The sequence below is a fragment of the Sciurus vulgaris genome (assembly GCF_902686455.1).
Source record: "Sciurus vulgaris genome assembly, chromosome: 4".
NCBI classification, from domain to species: domain Eukaryota; kingdom Metazoa; phylum Chordata; class Mammalia; order Rodentia; family Sciuridae; genus Sciurus; species Sciurus vulgaris.
In genome coordinates, this window is record NC_136464.1 from 114,653,326 (window position 1) to 114,669,188 (window position 15,863).

The following is a 15,863-nucleotide window of genomic DNA, read 5'->3' on the forward strand; positions in this document are numbered from 1 at the left end:
TAACAGAATTAGAATTTTGTTAATTTTTTTGTATCATCTATTAAGCAATTGGTACCATAATTTTTTGTATTAAATAGTATTTCTTTTTAAATACAATAATATAATTCAAGTCCCCAGAAAATCGTTTTAAGATTACATACTTCACACAGGGGCAAAATCATAAGAAAGAAAGTAAATTATAATGAACCTTACCTTCCATTCTTTTTTTCAGACATATGAGAATTTACTTCCATTAAATTTTCTGTGTCCTGGCCTCTAGTTACAACACAATTTTAGGAAATAAGCAAATATTAGAATAAACAAATTAAACCTTGTGCATAATGTTAAACACTGTGACTTGAGATCTACAAGTGTATGGGATATTGGAAATTGAACATTCAGCTATTTGGCACAACAACCAGGGATCAAATATGAAAGTGTGACTGGGGTGGAACTCCGTGGTAGAGTGCTTGTTTTGCAAACAGAGAACATGGGTTCAATCCCCAGTACCAAATGAAAGAGAAAGCAAGCAAGAAAGAGAAAAAGAAAAGGAAGTATGGGGGCTGGGGATATAGTTCAGTTGGTAGAGTGCTTGCCTCTCACGCATAAGGCCCAGGCTTCAATCCCTAGCACCATGGTTGGGGGGAGGGGTGGAAAAAGGAAAGTTGTACATTACAACTTGAGAGAGAAGTGAAAAAAAGGTTATCTTTTTGCAAGGTTTGGGGAATCTTGTCTGAAAAGACACCATTGACTTTTATTCACAATCAGCTAACATTTAACGAGCACTGAGTTTGTGTAACAAAGTTCTAACTACATATTTTTACATGATTTCATTCAGATCTCACAAAACCCTGTGGGACAGCATCTGGGACTCAGAAAGACTGAATTTTCCAGGACCAATAAACTAATTTGGTCTCCATTAATGGTTTCATGAGATACCATATTCTCTGGTATGTTAGTTGCATACTAACTATTTACTTATTTAGTATAACATTGAAAATTCCTGCTGTGTGTGTGTGTTTATGAGTTTGGAAAAGGCTTTGTCATGAACCCTACTGAACAGGAACATTGTTTAGGAGTCAGATCAAGGAGGTTCATCTCTTCTCTTTCTTCCTTGGGCAAATTAATAAACTTTTTAAGCTTCGTTTTGTAAAGGAGGTTACTAATATCCAATTTTACAGGTCATGGTGAGAAAAATAAAACTTAGGGCACAATGAGCACAGTTGTGTGTGAACTGAATAGGCTTTAAATCATAACAGAGGTGTAGTAATGCAGCTGTGAGCACTATTGATTCCACAGTTTTGAGGGACTATGTTTCATTGTTATTTCTATCCTAAATTTTCACATTTTTGGAATTAATTCCACTTCTTAAAAATTGTTCTTCTCATAACCCTGAACATTGAGTTTAACTAAAGTTACAATACCCAGAATGAGTATATGGATTTGTACTCACAAAATTAATATTGATAGGGATAAAGAATACTATAAAACATTCTCATCTTTATATGGAGTGAGATTTATTTTAATACGTTTTACATAACATCGAAGTCTATCAACAATTAATAGACTGTGGAAATTAGGCAGTATTAAATAGCCATACTTAAATGTTACATTTAAAATACTAGCAGCATGCTTTTGAAAATGTGAAAATTTAGAGTACTTTTTAAAAAAAGTTACAAGATGTTGATAGACCTTTATTTTATTCATTTATTTATATGTGGTGCTGAGAATTGAACCCAGTGCCTCACACATGCTAGGCAAGTGCTCTACCACTGATGCACAACATCAGTCCCTAGAATAAATTACTTTTTAATGTGAATTGCAGTAGCAATATTCCAATTGATATGTATAAAAAGTATACTTCAGAAACAGTTCAGAAGCATCAAAATCACTAGATTTTGTAATCTGAATGATATAAAATTCTAAGCTGAATTCCTCAACTTAACAGCTAAACCTATGTAAGGTAATCTCCCAGCTCACCTCCTGCAAATTTAGAAATGGAGACAGAAGGCTTTGGGGTTTGCCTTACCCACAGTCCTCAACAATTTCTGGAGCTACCTTCTTAGCATCAGGGGGTGCTATAGTACCTTAATGGCCTTAGACACTAAATGATTCTTCCCTTAATGTTTTTAATAATAAATACTTCACTAAATATTTAGGAATAAAGGAATAAAATTAAATGGAGTATCCATAATCCAGTTTTCTATAACAACAAAGTCAAATGAATGGCAGCAGTACATGGTACAGATCACCAGGATACATGAATCTTGGAAAATCAGACTTTTGTCCTGGAAAGTCGTTCTCCATCAACTGCTTATATTAGAAGAACTTTGTACTACATTTAAGGAAGCTGATCACTTTTATTACAACTTGAGAGTAGAGTCTAACATGACCTTACACAGAGTAGCTGTTCCATCAATACCTGAAGACACAAGATAAAGATGGCCATCTACAAGCCAAAGAGAGAGGCCTGGAACAGATTCTTTCCTCTTGGCCTAAGCAGAACTAACCCTGCTGACAGCTTGATCTCAGACTTTTAGCCTCCAAAGTCATAGAAAATAAATTTCTATCTTTAAGCCATCCAGTCTACGATCCTTTGTTAGTGCAATCCTAACAAATTCAGACTGCTTCTCCCATGCGAGGTGATTACTTTTAGTTTCTCAGCCTGATGGTGGACATCCTCAATTCCTCTGGCACTTTTCCGCTCAAGACCACTGCAGATACTGCATCTGTGCTCTGTGTACACCTCTCACTCAACTCTTTTGGACCGTAACTATTTTGAGGGAGAGAAAAATTGGATTCGAACTTCAGGAAGAAGAGGTAGCCAGAATCTTACAAATCCAAAAACTAAAGTAGATAAATGAAAAATGGAGCCCACATAAGCCTTCAAAAAAGTATACTCCCAAAGCAGTGTGAATCAACAAACCACATTGTTAGTGGCTTCATAGAATTTTTTCTTTTTTCTTGTTTCATTAAAGAGTACCACATATCAAGTTCGGTTGAGTGAGCTAAAATTTTTAAGCTGAATGAGCTGTACTAATATTTAAAGTAAACTAAAGTTCCTGATTATGGAAAGCCCAAAATGAGCTGGGCATGGTGGTACAAACCTGAATTCTAGCAACTCAGGAGGCCGAGGAAGGAGGATCACATGTTTAAGACCTAGGAAGACCCTGTCTCCAAATAAAAGGGTTGGGGGCGTTGCTTGGTGGTAAATCCCCTGACGACTCCACCGATACTCAACAAAGTACAAAATGTATATTTGCCTTGGTTATTCACTTTGTCATTAGCTAGACTGGAAGATCCAATAAAGAAGTTCAGACTACCCATATACTTCCCAAGTTAAAGGATGTGAAAATAAATTTTTGGTTTTTATTAAGACCACATCTATTTCATGGTGTCGTTTACACTGTGGCAAAAGATGAAGAACTGTGAGTCAAAGTGTGAAAAACAGATTTTTATAGAAGTTCAAGCCAAATGCTGCAGGCTTGAGCAAATACTTGATTCTAAACCCTTCCCATTCAATTGCAGCAAAAGTAAGATTTTATAGTTTATGAGCAGTTTAATTAATTTCGAGGAAATCATTGATTCTTTGTAGACTCAGAGAATTGCTAAAAAACAAAATATAAACCATTGCAACTGGTAATACTTTTTTAATGTGGGTTTTCAAATGTGTGGGAGAAAATAGGAGTTATCTATGGGGCAAAGCCACAGGCCAATTTTTGAGTATACAAAAAAATTCATGTTATAACAGGGCAATTTATTTTCCTCTGCCACATTAAGAAGTATAGCATTCCGGGCTGGGAAGATAGCTCAGCTGGTAGAGTGCTTGCCTCACAAGCACAAGGCCCTGAGTTCAATCCCCAGTACTCCCCCCCCCCCCCCCCCCCAAAAAAAGAAGTATAGCTTTCCCTTACAGAGCAGGTTAAGAGGGGAAATGGAGTTTCTGGGAGTCAAGAAATCATGTTTCTTGCTATAGACTTTTCTTAGGATAAGTTTCAATGTAATAAAGTTATTATTTCACTCCTAACTCTTCTTCTCTTCCCATGTGAGTGTAGGAAGTATTTATTAATATGTGGCAGTATGTTTCTCTCTATAGAGCTAACTTAATTTGCTTTTGTAGAACATCACACACACTTAAAAAATTAAGAGTCTCCATAGAAAAATTTTACTATGGTATTTCTTTTATGCCAGGAACTAAATCTTAGACATTGAGGTATAGTTCAAAAGGAGTATTTGTCTCCCTGAAAGGAATATAGAATACTGAGAAGTAACTGGTATAATTCCATAATTTATTGACATAGTAAAATAAGCCCAACTTTACTTATTTTTACATTGTTTTCAGTGAAGATGTCTTAAAGATGTTATATTAAAGAAATTAAGAGGTCTATGGAGAAGTTGGACAATTTAGGTATTTTAAATATAAGATATAATTTCTAATTTCAGTGGCTCTTGTTCACTGTGGTTCACTGCGATTATTGTGAGCACCTGGGCATTGTGGTGCACACCTATAATCCCAGATACCTGGGGGGAGGGGCGATGAGGTGGGAGAATTTCAAATTCAAGGCCAATCTCAGCAATTTAGAGAGATCCTGTCTCAATATGTTTTATCTAGTTGGGCTATCATAAAGCATTGATTAGTCTGAGATTTAGTCATTAATGCACAGAATATTTAACCTCATATGTGCCAGATATTGTGCCACTGTGCTAAGTAGTATAAAGAATAAACAAGAGAGATCCAGTTCTTGCCACTAATGAGTTTTTAGTTACAGAGAGAGGATTTAATAACAATTCTAAAAGACTAATGTTATGGAGCAGGAAGGACTGAGCATGAGAACGTCTAGAAGATGATGGCTTCCCAGAACCTGAGTGAGAGACACCTAAACTGATACCTGAAGGGTAAGAAGAAGTTATTCAGGCAATAAAAATGAAGGAGGAGTGAAGAGTGTTCCAGTGAGAAGCAGGTGGGTAGAATTTGCTTGTAAGTGGGGAGGAACAGGAGATGGGGTGGGAAAGCCCACAGAGGCCAGATCATGATGGGCTTTGGAAACCAAGTTAAGCAGCAGGGTCATGACCGATTGGCAATGGGAAGCTACTGAAGGATTTTAATCAGAATAACAGGTTTGCGTTCTAGGAAGATCAGCTACGGTGATTGAAGGACATAACTAAGATTGGCAGCTGAGAAACCCTTAGGAGACTAAAACACAGTCTGGACTGCAGCAGCACAGGGGTCACTTACTGAGATGATGAGAAGCACTGAAGTAGTTGAATGATTATGGGGAATGAAGCAAGAACTGAGGTTATCCCCTGGTTTATGTCTTGAACAAAAACAGAAAAAAATACGCAGTAGGAAGACAGAAAGCAACTTTTCTCTTGTTGGAATACTAAAAACTTGGAGGTACATGTTAACAAATAGCCCTTAAAAAGATGAAAGTATGAAATCATAAATAGAACTTTTTTTTTTTAATTTTTTGCTTTAGGTGAATGATGCCTTTTCTCACTGTAAAGCCTTAGATGAACTGGTGTGCTTTACTGTATTCATTTTGGAGGACAAATTCAGTTTTAGTAATTAGTCTGACAACAGTTTATAGGCTACAGATAACTGAAAATCTCTCTAATTTTGGTTCATGTTACTGTTATAAGTCAGGCAATTTCTCACTGAATAAATAAAAATTCTGTGCACATCTGCATTTGTTCTGGTTGTTGTGTTCCAAGAAGCAGTTCAGGGATGCCTACTTACATTCTGATGGATGATTGAAGTTTATTCAGCCCCTAACTGTGAATTAAATATACAGCTGCAGGAAATGTCAGCAAAGTCACATAAAAGGATTCTGATTCACTGCTGTTATACTATTAAATAATCAGTGCTTGTGTCTCACTGGATTGATGTAAAAAGGCCTTGTGGCTGTTCTTCCTACCAGGAGGTGCTTTAAAATACCCTTTTTTCTCTACCTGCATTAAAATCAAGAGGGCAGCATGGCTGCAGTAGAGATACAGGTTGCTGAGTCAACTGGATTAAGACACTGTTTTCAAAGAGTTGGGTCTTTCCCATTTGTCTGCTTGTATTCATTCTTGGAATTCCTGGCTGATTGCCACCAAATCTGATGTGCTACCAAAGAATAATCCGGCATAGGTCTATCTTGTGGACCAAGATGACATCTTAAAACACAATGATGATGAATTTTTAAATTTCCTTTTTATAGTAATCGTATTCGCATAAGGAAAATGTCCTGTTTCCATGGATATTTGTTTAGGAGTTGTTGAAATACAACTTTTTGTAAAATTAGCCTCTTGCAATTAAACAAATGACAAAACTTTATGAGAAAGTTACCATTGTTAACATAGTACATTTGCCAGAGAGGCAGAGGCAGGAGAAAGAACAGGAGAGAGACAGAGACAGAAAGAGGCAGAGAGAGAGAGAGAACATTTCCCACTGTTAATTACTGTTCAATGTGATTATTAAGTCTAACTATTTGCAACATGATTGGAAACCTTCTAAAACTATTACTAATATAAAGAAAAATCTACCCCAACAAATACCACTATGAAGAAATGGTTCTACTTAAAGAAGTTATTTCCATACAATTATCAGTGGCAGGATCTGCATCACAAGCTTGCTGTTATTTCAGCCATTAAAACATTTCCATGCAAGGACAGGATATAGTTGAGGGAGACAGTGCTCACCTAGGTTCAAGGCCCTGGGTTCACCCCAGATCCATAAAAATTAAACAATTTAAAAAATTTAAAAAGCCCTCTGTGCAGTAAGAACTTTTCCTTCTGTCATTTTAACAGTAATTCTCTAGAGCAAATATATCTGATACAGTACTTTAACTATGGGGAAAAACTGGAGGATTAGAGAATACAAAGGGTGGAAAGAAAAGAGGCTGAGCTCATTTAACCACAGATCTTCTGTTCTCCCTCTAGGTAGTGACATCATACATATCTAAGTTTAAATGGAGGTGCTTGCTTTCTTGAGGGGGCAGCTAAGTATCTTTGAGGTATAGTATCCTCTTCTACAAAATAATACCATATGTCTCATGGGGTGTTGTAAGGACTAAACATATATAAATTGGGAGTCACATTGCATAAGTGCTCAGCAAGCACTCTAAGTAGCAATTGCTCTTCAGCTGCCTTTTGCCTTCCCCAGAACCCAGTGATAAAAATACAGAAACAAAAAGAGAAAATGGAGCCCTGATACAGAAAAGTTTAAGAGTTGGGCCAATCAGTGTGTTACACTGCCCTTTCTCTGACTGGATCAAAAATGCTTTTTCATAATTTATTCTCTTCATCTCAGAATGTTGGTCTATGATTCCCAGATATTATTTATTATGATAGAATTTCCAGTCAAGCAGAATGATTTTAAGATTGTTTCAGAACTCAAGGTGCAACTTCAAAATTAAAATCTGCTGTGATATTTGGCAGGCCTAGACAAATTATGGATCTAAGGTTCTAAAAACCTTAAATTTCTTTTCCACATTGGTTCAACTTCTTCAAAAATGTTTTTCTTTTATGTAATTTAATTCACTTTTCATTTTCTTCCTCTAGATAAAAACTATTAAGTTATTCGTGCCAAGTTAGAAGCCCAGAATTGATTCCAAAGTAGTTCAATTAATTCCAGAAGAGTGCAGTGTTTCCTTGTAGAGAGTATACATGTGGGCTATAAATGCATCATCATTTGTAACACTAAAGTAAAATAAAAGCCTTCTCTAAATAAGAAAAAAAAAACAAACAAAAAAACCCTACCCTCTATAGAACCTTGGTAATATGTCAAAATAAGCAGGCAAAGTCATTTACCCATTAGAGTTCCCGAGAGTTGAAGGTTTCACATTAATAAGATGGTCCAGGTTTTGGCTGTTTAAAAGAGAGAAGGAAAAGTTCAGGTCAGTGAAATGTAATGTTTTGCAGGTTGCAAAGTCAATAAAGCAACAGTACAAATCCACTTCATTCAGGGACAACAGAGAGACAAAAATGTGACTGACTGCTTTTATTTGAGTACCTCTGATTGCTTCTGATTACTGTAGGAGTCACTTTGATAAAACTATCCAGATCTTGGTTTCTTTAAATGGAAAAATGGAAAGAGAGCATTTAGTGATAAAAGTTCTTTTCTTCAACAATTAAAATATATTTTATTAGTGCATTTTTATTAAACATAATAATGCAAATAATGTACTTTGTCATATTAAGATATTTTTAAAGAAATCAAACATCAAAAAATCACAATATGTGAAATTTATTTGTATTTAAGTGAACTTTAAAATACAGTTTATGATACATGCAATTAAAAACAAATATTGAATAAATATTAGGTGAGATTGTTCATTTTTAGCATGATTTTGTGTATTATTATTATTATTTTACCAGTTTTAGGCTATTAAATGACTGACCAATAAGGACACAAGCAAATGCTATCACACATAAAAACTCAGATTAAATTATTTTAAATCCAACATGACAGAATGTCATAATCCAAAGTGATATAAAACTCTGTTGATAAAATTGTTAAGGTTATAAAAGGCTTGAAATCATAATAAAACAAAATATTCTTCCTGACTAAAGTACATCTAAAATTTTTTTAAAAAGTGTTCTATTACCTTTGGTTGGTTGTGAGAATTTCAGGATTCACTTTGATAAGCTTATCAAGGTCTTGATTTCTTTAAGAAGACAAAAGATGAAGCAGCTTGGGTTAGAGGTAATAGGGTTTCAGGTCATTGTGAATGGAGGAAAGGATTACAGTGCGAAATATGGTCTTTTGGTGTAGAACCACCATGAAATGCATTTTATAATCCATCAAGAGGGGGAAGAATTATGCTGCTGTAAGAGAAGAAAACTTCCTCTGACTTCACACACTTAGTTTGCCAAAGCATATCCACCTACAAGGACGTGGAGGTGAAGTGCTCCAGAGCCAACACCCAGTGACTGACCATTTGTCACTCCAGAACAGCTCAACAATATTAAGATATGGACTGATTCTAATGCCTTTGCCATTTCTTAAAGCATGTTGTAACTAAGCATATTAATTCTTTAAAATCATAAGGTCTAAAACTGGGGTTTTATTCTTTATTCTTAGCGTAGAATCCATCAAGTGTGATTTTCCCCCTATTTTATTTTATTATTATTATCGTTGTTGTGGTTGTTGTTATTATTATTATTACTGCTGAGGGTGGAAACAAGGATCTTTAGCATGCTAGACAACCATTCTACCACAATACTATGCCTCTAGTCCTTTTCTTTCCTCTATGATGACTAAAAACCTGAATTGAATTGAATTGTCCTAGTTAAATTAGATACGTCTTTTGAAAACTGTTGAGCTCCACCCATTTCTTTTTTCAGCAAGAGAACAGTATTTTCTCCCCTGTGGTCCTCCATCATCTACGACCTTGGTATAACTCCAGTTTTAAGGGCTTCAGAGTGGTGATTTTTTCAGTGTCCCTCTAAACCTTTTTCTAATATATATTCAGAGAACTGCGTGGCAGGTGCATGGCAAGAGATTGCTAGGCCAATAACCCCTGCTTCCCCTTTCATCTGAGACAGCAAGGCATCTGTCCCCATCACCTACTACAATCCTTTTTACTTATCTAAAAATAAAATGCATTTCACTCATAAAGAAGATTGATGCAAGGTTACTAACTCAAAGTGTGTCATTTAGAGATGAATCGTTAAAAAGGTCTAGGCCCTATATTCCCCTCCCCCAGCCTCAATCTTTCCATCGAATGTGCTTCTCAGCTCATGACTCCATTCTGTGAGATCTCCTCTCCTGGTTCTCAGATCTCCATGGTGGATAGAAAGTCCCTATTCGGACTTTCACAGTTTTGAATTAGCTTCTATATAATATACAAAATTAAAGATTATCCATCGGTGTCTGTAAACATCATTAAAAGAATATTGCCCAATGAGAACTAATCCAAACAAAATTTATTTGAATAAATTAATAGAAAAATAGGTTATAAAACAGGTACAGGAAGGATTACTTGAGATAGTAAAGGTAAAAAAAGTGTTATAAAACAAAACCATGCCATAAAAACAATGCTTAAAATTAGGCTAATTTCAAGATGTAAAAGGAAAATACTAACAAGGAATAAATCATTTTAGAGGGGATAGTATGTTCAAAAGCCTTTTTATACATATAAAATTAATCAAAATATATTTTAGTGTAACTACATATATATATTCATGTGTTGGCATAATTAAGAATAGGCAGCATAAAAAATGCAAAAACATAAGCAGGAACTTCCATTTACACTTGTTCTGCTGAGCACAGAAAATTTGATTATCTAACAATCTAGATCAGAACTATTCAACTAATATTTTATATTAACATTTATATTTATATAAAACATTGTTTATGTTTATATAAAATATTTATATTAATATCATCAATTAATATTTTATAGATTAATATTTTGGCAAGACCAATAAGAAATACATTTTATATCACAGCTCAATACTCTTTCTTTTACAGACAGACACATACAGACTCACATATGGAAAACATAAATTATACAAAATAATACCCTACTCCTTTAGGAGAATGCTCACTATTTCTATTTGATTTATTCAATGGAGGGGGTGAGGTTGATTGCCACTCACTAAATTAACTAAAAGACCTTTGAATGGATGATGACCCACAATTTGAGAAACTCTAGCTTAGAAAACATGTGTTAAGTCCTACTATTACTTCTAAAAAGGCAATGCCATGTGTTAATAAAATCTGGATCTTAATAATAGTGCTGAACTGTCTTGAGTGACAGCATAGGAAAGTCATAGGCAATTTATCTCCATGAATTGAAAACAACAAATATATTGACTTTTTTTTTCTGGACCTGAATCCTGAAAACAAAAGAATCTAAAATCTATATTTTATCCTGAGAATATGTAATATCTTTCCTACTCAAGTTACTATGCTTTTCATTAATTTTGCTTTCAGGATGTGGCAAAGGATGCATTAGAACTGGTATTGTGACTTCTGAAAACACTATAAGATGTTTTGCAGTCATTTATACACTGTACCATTGTCATTCATAAAGTAATGCTTCATGTGACACTGAAAACAGTGGAGGGCACATCCTGGCTGTCCCACAACAAGAGCAGCAATCATATCTGATAGACTCCACTATTTCCTGGGGTTTTTAATTAACTTTCATTACTTCAAGAACAGTCTGTGCTGTGGTTGTAAAGACCAGAGCTGGGCTGAGAGTTGAAAACCCTATAGGAGACTGCGTGATTTTGCCCTCTGGCCTTAGTATTCTCATTTGTGAATGAGGAGCTTGGACTGGATAATCTCTAAGGCTCTGTCCATCACTAACATCTATTCCAGGACTCCATGAATAAGAATTTTACTGCCTATAGTGTACACTATATCCTCTTTTTAATATCTCTTTTTTCTTTTTAAATGCAATTCACTGACAATACATTCTATATTCAACAAGCAGTATGCGAGTGCTCCAAAATGTAATATATTAAATTGACAACCTATTATTGTCTTGGAGTAACATCTCTGAGCCCCTGGTACATAATTAGCTTTAATCTATGTTAATTGCCTACTGTTAATAAGATTGAGTATGACTACTGAATTCCCTTTTTGGCGTCCACAGCCTATAATTATACCTAATGTGCAACTAATGATACCTAGTCTTAAATTGTGAACCCAGTAGGTGCTCAGTAATTATTCACTGCTTAAGAGATCACAGAACTACTATCAGTCTTACACTGATTTTCTCTGTGACCCTGGTCAAATCACTTAACCTTTCTGTGTCCTAATTTCCTCTTCTACAAAATGAGCAATTTCAACTAGAACAGTGGTTTTCAAAGTTGTTCAAATTAAGTAGGCTAGGATTCTCTGAGGTTTCTTTCTTCCATCTCAAAAATTTTATGATTTTTTAAAGATACCAACTAAACTTAAAAAAGGAAATCATGAAAAACATTTCTAAGCTTCCTAGGAGGAAGATGTAATGATGTGAAATTTTTCAATATAACCAGGAACAAAAAGTGAATTTCATTATCTTAGAAAAACTACTTAAGGACTTACCAAATTTTTGGTCCACCAAACCCTCTAAAAATCAATGGACCTCAATGTTCCAGAATTAGCCAGAAAACACTGCCAAAAGGAGGTAAATGATGCTACTACAGAGTCCAAAGAAGTTTGTAGGTCTATTCTTTAAATTAACTATCACTGATGAATTTTAATTCTAGAGACAAAAGTATTAATATCAATGCCACACAAAGCAAAACGGTTCTTGGACTGGCACTGTTCCCAGCAACCCCTTCTCCAATTGCTCCCTTCAACTACTTTACTTAAGGCTGAGGAAAGTGAAGTGGCCACCATTCATCGTTGTCAGCAGCCTCTCTTTCTTGCAATTAACAAATTCTGTTGTTAATATCTAGGTTTCCAGGACATATAAAAACTGTGATGATATTTCAAGACCTATATGTAATTTGCCCATAGAATGATTATGCCATTTATATTCACCCTGTGCTTAGTTATGGAGAAGGAAAATCAAACAAATAAATAATATTCTTCTCTTACCCAGAGGTGCTTTTGACAGCTTTGGGGCTCACATTAATAAGTTGATCAAGACCTTGTTCACTGCAAAACAAAATAAAGTTCAGAGCCAATAGGAAATCGGCAAACTTAATGACTGTTTTTTTTTTTTTTTACAGTTACAAATTATTCAACAGAATCTAAAATAAAAGTAGTAAGTTTATCGAATTTCTACTTTAAATATATTAATTGCTGTTTTTTAATCCTCAGAACAACTCACTGAGGTAGACACTATCATTCACTATGAAGAAATTGAATTTTCAGAAGTAAAAAGACACTTTTCAGGGCCATATACCTAAGCAGTGACTGAGGTGAACCAAAACTGAAATTCCAACAAAATGGATCTCAAACTCCATACTCCTGCCCCTAAGAGGCTTCCCCTCATATTCGCAGCAACTCCTTCCATTCATGCAATGTTCTCACCATTATCTTCATGATAATTTTATAAAAGATGGCTTGAAGTTTCTCTGTAATACATATATTAACTTGGCTCCAGTCCAGTGTATAATAGATCTTAATTTCTATTTCTCTCTCTCTCTCTCTCTCTCTCTCTCTCTCTCTCTCTCTCCTTCTCTCTCTCTCTTTGGTACTAGGAATTGAAATATTGAAATCAGGGGCACTTAATCACCACCCTGTTTTGGTTTTTTTTGTTGTTGCTGTTGTTGTTTGTTTGTTTGTTTGTTTGAGACAGTGTCTTGCTAAAGTGCTGAGGCTGGCTTTGAACTTTTGATCCTCCTGCCTCAGTCTCCTGAGCAGCTGGGGTTACAGGCTTGCGCCACCACACCTGGCTCTAACAGGTCTTACTTTCTCAAGAATAGAAGAAATTCAATGTCATGCAAAAATATTCTAATCAAGTACAAGAATGTTATGTTCCCAGTTTTCTCAAATGAACTCTCAAATTCTTGGGTTTATGAGAGGGTAGAAAGTCAATGTTCTCTGGTTTATTCAGTTTTATGAATTTATAACTTATTAGTTTAAATTTACACTTATAATCTATTTGTTATTAGTGTGTCAAAAGGAATTGCTCAAGTAGTAATTATACCAAACTGGCTTCAGTATTACCATTTTAAACAATATTATAATGACTAAGACAAGCAATAATAAAAGAAAACCTTGTCAGCTATTATTACTTATCAAGAAATCAGTGTGCCAGGCAAGACAGAGCTGCCTATAATCCCAGTGGCTCAGAAGGCTGAGGCAGGAGAATCCCGAGTTCAAAGGCAGCCTCAGCAACTAAGGAACTTAATGAGACCCTATCTCTAAATAAAAAATAAAAAGGTTTGGGGATGTGGCTCAGTAGTTAGGAGCCCCTGGGTTCAATCCTCAGTACAAAAAAAAACCAAAAAAAAAAAAAAAAAGAAAAAAAAAGAAAGTAAAAAGAAAAAAAGAAATCAATGTGTTTTTTGTTTTCATGTCCCCTTTCAAAATGCCTTTAGTCAATAATCTTTCTCTCTCTCTCTCTCATTTTTTTTACATTAATTGGAGAATTGTTCAGGAATCTTTAATAATGTTAACAAGCTTACTTTTTGTTTGCTGAGGGGGTCACTTTGATGAGCTTGTCCAGATCTTGATTCCTAAAAATAAAATCAGGTCAATTAAAATCAATAATCTCTATAATTTTCAACTTTAATATTGAATTAATGACTATTGCAAATTTAAAAATCCATCATCACTTGAATTCTTTTTTTAGCCCCACATAAAAACGTAGCTTCTATCAACTTACTTCTTGAGCACCACTGAATATATGAGATTTTAATTTTATTCATGTTTCTGTCAAGTCTAACAAAAAGCAGAATTACTTTTAAACTCCTTTTTCATATTATATTTGTGTAGCCAAATTAGCATTTAATATAGTTTTGGAGGCTATAATGAGAAAGAGAAAAATATGAAATCATTTATCGTTACTTCCTCCCTCTTCCAACAAACAAACGAATAATAGCAACTGAGAATTTTAAAGCATTTTTTCCCAATTCTAAATTATGTAAGTAATATGTGTGTATTTGTATGTGTGTATATACATATGATATAATTTTGTGCTATATTAATTAATTAAATCATTTTAGAATCACACTTTATGCAAAGTCAAATCATAACAAGCAAAATTTCAGACTATTTATGTTTCTATTCAAAACAGTTTGTGAATGTTGAGGCAATCAAAGCTCTAATGAGATAATGTTATAACACTGGGCTTTTATACCAACCCTAACACCAAACAGCCTGAACAAAAGTCTTATTTGATATACTTTATTATTAGACAATGCATTAAATATCCTGAAGAGAAAAAGAGACCAGAAAGGCTTTGTCATTTAATTAATCTTTGGGACTTCCCTATGAACTCATTTTATTATGTACCTATCCTCTGATGTAAATTATTATATTCTAGTATGCTAAACGATAAGAAATTACCATTCATGGGTTAAAATTTTTGAACATCAGTAATTTTTTAATATTTAACTTAACAGGACAATTTCTTCAGTATCTTCTTTAAGTATCAAGTGGTGCTATGGGTATACAACAATGAAGAAAATAATAGCACTAATAATACTAATAGATAATATGTAATAAATAAGTAAGTACTTGAGCAGAAGTACTTTACAAGCATGATCATATTTAATCTTTCTCTAACTCATGAAGACAGTTAACTCCTGGTTTTACTGATAAAGAGCCTGAAAGCTTAAAGATTGAGCAATTTCTCCAAGACTACACAACTAGCAAATGTGCTCTGAACTCAAAAATCTCACTGTCGCATGGAAGAAATGGATACACACCATGCAATAAGTGTCAGCATGTGGCTACTAAGAAAGGCCACCTTCACTTTTAGAAACTAAGTCATCCTGGGAAAGGGACAAAAGACAACTGCTTCATCTGTAATATAAAGTATTATCTGATCTCCAGATTCGGTGTCTGACCATAAAGTTGCTTTCCTATTTGTTGAACAAAGCTTGAAAAGGGTTGAGCATCAAATATTCAGATGTGGTGAGATTTTCAGTTTAATCATAAAATGAATGAAACTGCATATGCAATAGTGGGGTAGGACAGCCAGCTGTGTTTTAGAAGTGGCCTCAACTGCATTCAGAGTTGACCCTCCTCTCCCCTCTACATAAAATACTATCTAGTCTAAAGGTCAAAAACTATGGCCCTCACGCTAAATTCTGCCTGATTTTCTAAATAGTTTCATTGGAATAGCCATGTCCACATATTTGCAAGATATTTTCTATGGCTGCTTTCAGAGTACTGGTGGAGCAGACTATGTAGTTAAAGGAAAGACTGAACTATTTACTACCTGGCCTTTTAACATAAAGTTTCTGATATCTGATCTAGTCAAAATAAGCTATTTTGGGATTGGGGT

General features: G+C 34.6%; 1 protein-coding gene across 10 annotated transcripts in view; it reads right to left on the minus strand.

The window, feature by feature from the left end:
• Nucleotides 1–15,863, minus strand: part of SCEL (sciellin) — a 94,246-nt gene that overhangs the window by 15,049 nt on the left and 63,334 nt on the right. For all 10 annotated transcript variants that reach the window (XM_079138967.1, XM_079138971.1, XM_079138966.1 and 7 more), the window contains 6 exons: nucleotides 14,038–14,088; nucleotides 12,500–12,559; nucleotides 8,568–8,627; nucleotides 7,973–8,032; nucleotides 7,771–7,827; nucleotides 193–255 (listed from right to left, as the gene is read on the minus strand). In XM_079138967.1, coding sequence (XP_078995093.1) covers nucleotides 193–255; nucleotides 7,771–7,827; nucleotides 7,973–8,032; nucleotides 8,568–8,627; nucleotides 12,500–12,559; nucleotides 14,038–14,088 — 351 coding nt within the window. The remainder of the gene's footprint in view (nucleotides 1–192; nucleotides 256–7,770; nucleotides 7,828–7,972; nucleotides 8,033–8,567; nucleotides 8,628–12,499; nucleotides 12,560–14,037; nucleotides 14,089–15,863) is intronic.